The 10935-nt window shown below is 33.4% G+C and overlaps 1 protein-coding gene across 2 annotated transcripts in view; it reads right to left on the bottom strand.

Moving 5' to 3' along the window:
• Positions 1–4316: 4316 nt before the first annotated feature.
• The window catches only part of LOC108913004 (MFS-type transporter SLC18B1-like), a 34026-nt gene continuing 27407 nt past the window's right edge, over positions 4317–10935 (bottom strand). For both annotated transcript variants that reach the window (XM_018718454.2, XM_018718455.2), the window contains exons 6-8: positions 9955–10050; positions 7092–7403; positions 4317–4652 (exon numbers count right to left, since the gene is read on the bottom strand). In XM_018718454.2, coding sequence (XP_018573970.1) covers positions 4445–4652; positions 7092–7403; positions 9955–10050 — 616 coding nt within the window. In that variant the 3' untranslated portion in view covers positions 4317–4444. The remainder of the gene's footprint in view (positions 4653–7091; positions 7404–9954; positions 10051–10935) is intronic.

Below are 10935 nucleotides of genomic sequence, written 5' to 3'. Positions count from 1 at the left end.
CGCCAGGACATGGATTTTGATAGGTTTCGCTAGCTCTTGATGGCTGTGACCTATTTGCTTCGCCTCAAAGCATCATGAGCGGATCATAGTCCCTCATAATGAGATCGGTGGGATGGTGTTGACCTGGGTCCTTTCTCACCCTCGGTGCTAGGTCGTCACCTGCTCGCTGGTGAGGAGGTTCCTCTGTATCTCTGTGATTCCCTTTTGACCTAAGTCATTGTGACGCTCGATATGCTCAGGTGGAGAGTTCACGACCTTTTGAGTGGTTGGTGTGACCTGAGAGGCCTTGGAAGCACTGATACTTGCTTTTTCCAAATTTAGGCCCTTTGGAAATATTTATGGTTCAGATTTTTTTTTTGTTTACCCTTTATAGCACTTGCGGGTTTGATACCCTTATGTCTAAAAATCTTTGTCTCTTGCATATATTTATGTACTGTTGTACGGACTGCGTGGAGCGCCAGATCGAAAGCTTGAATGAAGCTTGAATTACAATGTATACCTGAGAGAGTATTGGGCTCGGGTTTATAGATTTCTTGTAGAGAAAGAATGAGTCAGATTAAGATTTCAGATACATTATTTATGCTTGGTATGACAGTACAGAAACGTAGCGGTTTCAAATGCGAACTCTTTTGTTTGTCGAGTAGGTACACACTCTGGCCGGGTTATTACGTCCTGGTTAAATAACTGCAAACGACCAGGGTGCGTGTTTACTCGCCGGCGGGGTGAATTCTGGTAGTCTGCCTGTTGCGTGGTTCGGTTTAGTGTCACCCCATTCTGGTCGAGGATGACTGCATTTCTGGTTAAGTTAGAAGTCTGAAATTGGACAATGTTAATATAGACCTTAAGGTGTCTTGTCGTAGGTTGAATTTGAAGTCAATATTTTTCGTTGATTTTTCAAAAGTGAGTCGAAAGTTTTTCCCGTTTTTGGCTCTCGTCAGCAACCTCGGGAGTAGGTTTGGCACGAGTTGTCGTCGTCGTTCGATGGAACGAAGAACTCTCGGCGTGGTATTTCCTGTCCAATCGACTCGACGATGATTTTTGGAAACATTGGCAAATTAACCTCTTGAAAAAAATAATTGGTGAACAGGAAGAAAAGTATACATTGTTAAAGGAAAATAAGCATCTGTTGGAAGAAAATACTAGGTCATTAAAGGAGAACAATGAATTCATACAAGGTAAAATAAAAGAAAACGTGAAACCTGTAAATGAGGTGAAGAACAGATAAAACATCAGGAAAAGAAAGCATATAAACAAACAAAGGAATCTTAAACAAAAAATCAAAAGTTACAAACAGTGCAGGAAGTATCAGAGAGAAATAGAGAATATGCAAGTCAAGAAATAGAGGATGAAAATGTACAGGGATTTGATAATGAAAAATAGCAAAGTTATAGTAATAGAAGAACTTATCGATCAAGAAATAGAAAGCCATTGTTTTATGGAATGTCCCAATTTGGATATTGTAGTGGAAAAACAAAATCTTTACCACGATTATCAAAGTGCATTTAAAGTAGGAATATCTGTAGAATTTGAGTAGCAGGTAAACATTGCAAATTTTTCATTCGAAAATTAATAAATTAGGTTTTTTTCTAGCAAGAAGGAAACAACTATATAAATATAAATAATAAAAAATAAAATATCAGTGATTCATCAAAATATTCAGTTAACATCCAGAAAGTCAATTTCTGGCAATAACAGAACATTGAAAATATCAATGGCAGCTGAAATTATATGATATCAAAGGTTTTACATGGCGTCAAGTTTTTGCAGAAAAGAAGGGCAAAATGGAAGTGCAGCAGTGTATTTTCGCAACATAATAGGTCTGTTTCTGCAGCAGTTGAGGATTGATCGGAAACTATCAGAGATATTTGGCCAATCGATTCGTGACATATACACAATTATGTAAAAATTTAAGTGGTCGAGTGCATCTGATAGTTTGAAAACAGTTTGAGACTCCGGCAGAAACGAATCTAATATTAGGAAAAAGTGAATATTCGAGTGTATGTGCTGCGATAGTGATTAGTATATATATACGCCTCCAGGTTGTAACATAGTAGAATTTTATGATAAGTTGGAACAAATGTTGTTAGTATATGATATAAACGAATTGATATTTGTGGCTGGAGATTTTAATATCGAGTTTAAAAGATAATGTAAAAAATATATCTGATATTGACCTCTTATTACATTATTTTTCATTCCGGAGAACTGTAAACGATTATACAATAATTACATATGACTCAAAAAGCTGCATTGACAATATGTTCACGAACTGTAATCAGATCATACCGCACAAAAACTTACTTTTTTTATACAGGAGATAAAGAAACAAACACGCATATCAATATAGTAAGTTATTTAATGAAAGAAATAAAACAAAGTTTTTACAAATATTAGAAGAACAGAATTGGGATCTTGTGTACTCTAACGATGTCAGAGAAGTAAATGAACAGTGGCATCACTTCATAAATAATTTTTTAAATATATTTTATGAAAGCTTCCCACTTCAGTGGATACCAGAAAATAAAAAAAAGGTGAGTTTTTGTACAAATGATTAAATACGTCATTGTAAGAATAGACTTGATACATTGTTAGTTCTGTCAAATAATAATATAAATTATAAAGCTATTTTTATATAGAACGGCTCTTACACACGGACGTTATTTTAATTTACACATAGTTAAATACGTCTTTAGACACGAAGTGCGGGCCACTGCATTTGAGTCTTCCTAAAATTCTGCTGGTGCTCTATCGACAATTCGGATGTTTAAATCTACTGGCCTATTCCAGTAGTGGTCTGGAGCGATAGCTATTTTGTCTGTGCTTGTCTATTTTGTCTCCTTTGTAACCACATGTTCTTGATATTTCATTTAGTTTTCGTGATATTGTTATTTGAGTATACCTAACGTGTTTAAGTGTCGGTGAAGATTTTTTAAATGTGAAACTTTCTGTAACAACAATGTAACATAAAAATTTGCGTGAAACTGCGGAAAACTGTCACGGAAACGTTTCAACTTTTTAAACAAGTTTACATAGATGCTCTATGTCGTACGCAATATTACGAATGGTTTTCACGATTTAAAAGTGGTCGTCAGTCAATTCAGGATAATCGTCGACCAGGAATGCCTTCGACTTCAGCAAATCGCCGATTGACTGTCGAAAAAATTGCAGAAGAGTTTGAATTTTGAAAAATTGATATGCATCGATTTGCAGCAAAATTTGTTCTTCGTTAGATGACCGAACAACAGACAGAAAGTCGTGTGGACGTTCGTTGGCAACTTCTTGAACAATCCAGTGACGATGAAACATTTATTCAAAGGATCATAACGGAAGACGAAAACTGAGTTTACGGCTACGACAGTGAGATCAAAGTTCAATCATCACAATGAACTGGCAGAGGATCTCCACGTCCCAAGAAAACACGCCAGTCTCGATCCAATGTCGAAGTGATGCTCACTGTTTTTTTTTTACTTTAATGGAATTGTGCATTTTGAATTCTTGCCAAGGTGAAACAGTGAACCGTGTGTACTATCAAGGTGTTTTATAACGGTTAAGAATATCAGCAAAAAAGAGACCAGAGTTGTGGCGAAATAACTCATGGTTCTTGCACACTCAGCTTTGTCAATTCGTCAGTTTTGTGCCGAAAATCAGATTACAGTCCTCCCTCATTCTCCTACTCGCCAGACCTGGCTCCTTAAGATTTTTTCTAATTTTTTAAACACAGCTGGGAAAAGTGGGAGGGAAGTACTTCGAAGGAGACAAGGATCAATAGTGTATAAAATTAATAATACAATTAAAGTTCGGTTATTTTCTGAACTGACCGCGTATTTGATTAAATATGAATTTTTGTAAAAAATCGAAGAGCTTTATACTTCTGGATGAATGACGCTTTTTTGTTTAAAATAATTCAAAGAATAACTTCTTGAACTTATGATATGGACTGGAGAAAATACTCTATATCAGCGGATTCAGCGGTTTTCAAACTTTTACAATTCGCGGAACCCGACCAACATTTCGATTTTTTTGAGGAACTCACATCTAAAAAAAATTTGGAACACATTTTTTACTAATTATATAACATATTTATAAATACTAGTTTTAAGAAGGAGTGTAAATTTTTTGAATTTTGTAGTATCGATAATGTTAATTTTATAAATTTTAAATTTTGAATTTTTGACATTTTGAATACAGGTGCTCTATGTCTATCTTTGAACGGTATACCTAATCAATCAAAAGAAAACATTTTGTTGCTTCCAAAAATAAAAATTATTAAGTAGTGCTTATAATAAAATGAACTTTACAAAATTTAAAAAACAAACAACTATAAAAAATATTTATTAGTCAAGTACCTACATATCAAATAATAATCTTAAAAAAATTGTACGACAAAATTGTTGTATTTCAACGAAAATTTAATATCAATACTACATATTTGTTTCACGGAAAACTAAGCCACCCCTTGCAAATATGAAGTAGATGTAATGCCATTCCGTTGATCTGTGGCTCCATAACTGTAACTGTATGGTGCTAAATTGAGACTAGACGCATCTCTCTTCGGCCACGCTTGGCTTTTGTAGCTATTACATGCTATTAAACTGTTCATACCAGGAGGACGGCTTTTTTCAATTGATATTCCATTACCGACGGATCTTATGCTGAAAAGATAAATGAAACCACTGTTAGAAAGAACAGACACCGATACAGGCAAGGAATTATTTTTATTTCATAAATCAATACTGATAAACAGCCAAAAATGTATACAAAGAAAGATATTGATTAATTTACTGAAAAAATTATCGCATAGATATTATGGACAAGACTGCAAAAGTACTTCCAGTTAAGACATATTTACATTAGTACATTAAGTAGTAGAATATAACAGCATACTTTTTGTCCAAATCGCTCTACTAGTTTTCGTAGAGAAACCATAACACCGGTACACACAAAAAAAATCTCGAGTGGAAAGATGTAGACTCCCGTAGTGCTATTCATTTTGATGCCAATAATCGATAAAACATACTCTTAGTCAAAGTGTGACTCTTAATATTTAGGGTTGGCCGTTTTAATTAATAGAATATCATACACACAAAAAAGTCCTATCCCAAAGATCTGACATCATTTCCGAACTAACGGTGAAGAAACAAATGTGCAAAATTTTCAGCATTAAATAAAAAGAATGAATTTGACTGAAATTGGATGAAACTACAGAAAAAGATAACCGTTGGGGTGCTCAACAAATACCCGCAATCCGGACCCTCAATTTCGAAATGGCGGCCTACTGCAAATTCATAAACTCGAAAATGCGAGCGCGTATACAGGGTAGGAAAGTACCGATGGTCTATCTGAAGTTACGTGAGAGCGATAAAGTAAGCCATAGAAATCCATATGATAGACAAGGATGGGTATAGTGAAGGCGTCTAATAGTCACCGCCCATTTCGCCCTTCCACAAATAAGAAGTGGATCTTATTTGTGGAAGTGCGAAACGGTCGGTGATTATGAGACGCCTTCATTATAGCCATCTTTCTCTATCGCATGGATTTCTATGGGTTACTCTATCACTCTCACGTAACTTCAGATATACCATCGGTACTTTCCTACCCTGTATATTCTGCCCCAGTCAAGATATCGTAATTCGGTAAAAAAGGATCGAAAGGTAATTACATTGTCTCGCGTTTGCACAAATTTCAGATTTTTAAGTTGGAAAATAAAAAAGTTATTAACAAAAAACCAAAAAAAAAGGCAACTAGGGTCATTATCTCAGCAGTTTTTTAATATACAGATTTCAAACCAATTACATCAAATAGTGCTTAAAAAAACATGAATTTAAAAACAAAAATGTGTCTCGATCCGACCAATAGAAGCCGGGATAATTTTTTTCTTAAAAACGGTATTCTGGCTGTCCTATTTAATATTTTGTAATAAACTTGGGCTCGTTGTAAAGTAGAAGACTTCCTTTATTTAATGGATTCGACTAAGAAATTACCATGTAAACGTTCATTAAAGGCAGAGTGATCCGCGCGATGGTCCACGCGGCTGAGCGATAGCCATGCAGGAGAGAGGAGCGTTGTGACGTCATAATGCCCATGCTGCGCTTGACTTCTCAAAATTCTTACGTGGCACTTAGAAAGCAGCTACCGGGATGACTTTTTTTTAAATCAACTTATTTTTTCCGCTCTTTTGAATGGTGTAAACAAAAGTCATCGCCAGACTTCGAAAAATATATTTTTATTGACTTTTCTTGAAACCGTTTCTTACTGGAGTGCACATCTTTGCACTCGACTTTTTTTTGTGTGCCGGTGTTATTAATGCCGATTTGAGTTGGTAGATTATGTAGTGCCCTAGCATAACGTTTGCCCAAATTACGTTACTCTACATTCAAACCTAACTGTTTCACAAAAAAGTGGTTCCCATCCGATTACTTTTTCTTATTGGTAATTTATAACTTGTAGTTGCGAGTGAGTATATCCTATTGTCTCCTACGACTGTAGAATATACAGGGTGTTTTCAAAAGAAATTTTACACACATTTTTTACTTGTGCAACTTCTCGACAATTTTTTAAAATTTCTGCCCCTTGGAGGGGGTTGAAATAAGCATCCCCTAATACGTATCAGATAGCCTAGTTTATTTTAAAGTTTTAACCTCCCTCGCTTTTATGGCTAAGTATTTCTAAATTCTTAATATACTCCTTATGTAAGCAAATAAAAAATGTTTTCCTTTAAATTAATTAAATAAAAAATAATTCATTTTAATTTATTATTTGATATGAAATTAAATGTTTGCCAATTAAGTTATAAAAAAATATAGATATGCTCTATAAATAGATTGGAATTCCTTCATGCTGATAATATATGAAATGTTAAATCCTCGGTTAAATCTTAAGTAATGAGGTCTTAATTAATTAATTAATACTGAAATGTTTGATTTTTTTTGTTTAAGCTAAGGAACTGGAGATACAAAACCGAGAAAACATAAATTAATTACCCCTGCCTTTTTTAACCGTATATGTGTACTCGTACGAGTATATATTTAAACTTAACTTTGAATGGAAAAGACTAAATAAAATTTTACACCATTTTTGTAAACACAGCTCACCTCTTCATACTCTCCGTAGTACTGCTCTGACTTTGCGACTTTATATAAAGGCTGGTGTCTCCACTTGCCAATTTATCTTCTTTAATTTCAACATATGCTGGATGAGTTTTTGAAAAGCAAATAAATATTGTGACTGCAAATCCAACAAAAAGATGAATTGCCATTATAAATATTGAAGCGTTTCTAAAGCCTATACTATCGTATAGAATACCACTAATTGAAGGTCCAATAAATGCCCCTAAAGCAAAGGTACTTGTCCATAATCCAGATATTAAGCCAAACGTTTCTAAATTGTTAGGAAAACCATGAGCTCTGAAACATAAAAAATACTTATTTACTATTGGTACTACCTGTGCCGTGTATTCGTAGTCTTTACTTAGATATTACTTGAATTTCTTTATAATACTTCAATAGACTCTTTTAGTATGACGTCACATATTTAGGCAACCCGCAACAAATTGTCATAGTTGAAATTGTACAGACCGAATCTGACCTAGTTACGTAGATATTATAAAAATCACAACTTTAAATTATATTAAATTTTATTTATTAAATTAATTTATTTTTACAAGGATTTAGAAGTAGTATTTAAGAACAACCAATACGTGTTTCATAAAATAGATATACTAATGTGCTTAAAACTTACAAAAAACAATATAAAAGAATATTCATAAATTTAAATAGAATAATTTAACATTAACCGTGTTAATCCTAATGCGCTTGCTTGGACGGGATAGTCTCATACGAAGGTAATATCTTGTTGATAAAGTCATCGCTGTTGTCTTTAGCGTATTTCCTCTTCTTTTGTATAATCTTGGCATTTTCTACTTCTACTATTTTTATTGTTTGTCTTGGTGTTGTACTGCGTCAGTGTGTTTTTCTTCAAGTGATTTATTATAGCCGATACCAAACTTTTCTTGAATAATATCCTGTTGCGAGGCTATATCGCTTAGGTACATGAAATTATCTTTAATGCGCATGCTCAGTAACATTGATAATTTTAATTTATTTGTTAGGTACTGTAAAAGTAAAAAATGTTCTATAAATTTAAATATATAAATTCTATAATTCTTTTAGTTTGCCACTTGGGGTTTGAAACTTCTTAAATATTTCTAATTTGCCAGAATATCACGACATTTAAGGTTATGACAAAGAAGACATCTTTTTGGCACTTATGTCCCAAGGTCGAAAATCGATTTGGCAAAAATATTGGGAAATTCTTCATGACAATGTGCCCTATTAGACCAGGAAATCTAGCCCGAAAATTACCATTTCATGTTCATGCATAATTCTTCGGTCAGGCTGATTTTTTGTGAGCAGATAGTAAAAATAGTGTAGAATAATATGTACCGTATCCGCACGCTGAAAAAGGCGGGCGACATTGTTTAAAAGTAAAAGTTGATCAAACATGCCGTTTTAGTAGAAATTCGCGTTTTTCGACTGTAACTTTTTTTCTGACGGTTCTACAGAGAAATTTTTTGTTCGCCTTTAAAAGATCTACAAAACGACGTCTAGAGCTCGGGGGTAAAAAAATATCAATCCGGTCAAAAAAAACGCCAATTATGCAATTTTAAATAAACAATAATAAATCACGATTTTATCACAGATGCTTCTTCGGATAACACAATCATTCCTCACTGCAGACAAACAATTTATACGAAAGCCGGAATCCATTAGTGGATTATTTCGCGAGTTATGGCCTTATAAACCAATTAACTAATTAACGATCTGTACAAATCTGAGCGGTACACGAAGTCGCGCCAATTTTTTTATTGGTAGATTTAACAAAAAGCGATCGAGTTCCATTGTTTTTTCTCAAAAATGCATTTTTATAGCGAAGGGAAATTATTTAAAAAATTTCTTTCGTTGCAAAATTAAATACGCCCTTAATTTATAATGATTTTAGTGTTTTATTACATGTACTAAAAGAGAATAAAAAAACTTCAATTTGAAAAAAGATTCGTCACGATTCGTTAATAAACAGCGGAGTAATAGGCTTTCAAAGTTGGCGGTCTATTGTTGAATAAATAAAGTGCAGAGCGAAAAAAAATTATGCACATAATCAGCAGCCGGAGTGCTTTTCAGTACAGTAAATATTAATTGTACGGGCAAGAGAGAAGTCACATAAAACAATTTTCGAAACTTAGCCGAGCGTTCGATTTTCCATTAAGTGTCGTGGCGGTGTGGTGGGGGAATCTGATCGATCGCGTTTTTCACTCTAGAAAAAAGTTGTTGCGCTTATTCAAAATCGATAGCGCAACTTTAGTCTTACTTTTCTCTGGATCTATAAAAGATAAAATAATATATACTTTTTTTAATTTGATAATACGCGACAAGAGGAATTGATTTATGCAGCCAACAACCACAAAAAATTAATGTATCACGTTCCAATGTGCATTAAGTATTAAGTGAGTAATTTATTGCAACAATATTCATAAAAAAATTGGGAAGATAACTGCTGAAGGATAGGTGATTTGTGAGACATGTATAAAAACTGATATTTATTACGATTAATGCAAAATTGCGTGTAAAATAAATCTGATTATTTTATTAAGGACATATACAATATATACAACATTTTAGCAGCATTGTTCTACACTATTTTCACTCCCTGCTCACAAAAAATCAGCCTGATCGCAGAATTATGCATACGTACCTCTAACCTCTATATTTCCTGGTCTAAATAAAGACCCACTCACATCAACTTCAGCAAGATTATTAAGCATAATCGGATAATTTTTCTTATCAAAAGCTTTACTAAATTTTGGGTAAATAGAAACACTTTTTACCTGCAACTTACATTTAAAAGATGCTATTTGGTCGTTTGGTGTTGATATATTATTTAATAGTTATACATACTTACACACTTGTCCTTAAAGCATCTGTGAAGGAAGCAACTAACTGCGCTGCCATGCCTAAACCGTGCAAAACCAATCCACAAATGGTCAACCATAATATCCTAAAATTAAATAGTTATTGGTTCATATTCTATTTTTCATTAATATATACAGTGCTATTTTTTTAAAACCTGACATAGGCCAACTTTTTTATTTGAAGTGATAGACTATAGTATTTCCAAATGCAAAGTTGTAGGAAATAACTTGATTAAGAAAAATTTACAAATAATTATTTCCGATGTTGCCAGATTTCTGCAGTAGCTACATAAACGATATTTTTTTAAATAGCAACACCGTATTTTTTTAACATAATTTGACAAACCTTCAAATTCTAAATAAAAAATGTTATCACATTTCCTTATTGGAGGAGCCGTTTTCGAACAATCAGCAAAAACAACGAAAATAATCTGCAGTCGGCAGGAACTAAAAGAAGCTAAAACATCAATAGTAGGCCTTGGATATTAAACAAAAATTGTATTGTTTGAAAGGAGCTATCATTATTGTATTGTCATTGTGTTATTTGAAAGCTGTTGTATTTGTATGTGTATAAAAGTAACGTTTTAATTCTATTGCGAAGATGATTTTCAGCGTTTTGCAGATCCTACCAGTTGTTTTCAGTTTTACTAAGTTAGTTCTTAAAAATTCCGGATTTGGAAAAGGCTTATCGGGAATTGCGTGGAATTCACCGCACGTATTGTTTATACTTAAGCCATTAACATGAAGAAAAATTAATTCAACTTTCTCTTTTGGATTAAATAATTGATTCATCTTAGCAACTGAATTGAAACGTTATTTTTATGCACATTCAAAAACAACAGCTTTCAAATAACACAATGACAATACAATAATGATAGCTCCTGTCAAACAACTCAATTTTTGTTTAATATTCAAGGCCTATTGCTGTTTTAGCTTCTTTTAGTTCCTGCCGATTGCTGATTATTTTCGTT

The sequence above is a fragment of the Anoplophora glabripennis genome, unplaced genomic scaffold (genome assembly GCF_000390285.2).
Source record: "Anoplophora glabripennis isolate ALB-LARVAE unplaced genomic scaffold, Agla_2.0 scaffold808, whole genome shotgun sequence".
In the NCBI taxonomy this organism is placed as follows: Eukaryota; Metazoa; Arthropoda; class Insecta; order Coleoptera; family Cerambycidae; genus Anoplophora; species Anoplophora glabripennis.
The sequence above is the reverse complement of the archived record's forward strand: the minus strand, read 5'-3'. Positions and strand labels throughout refer to the sequence as shown.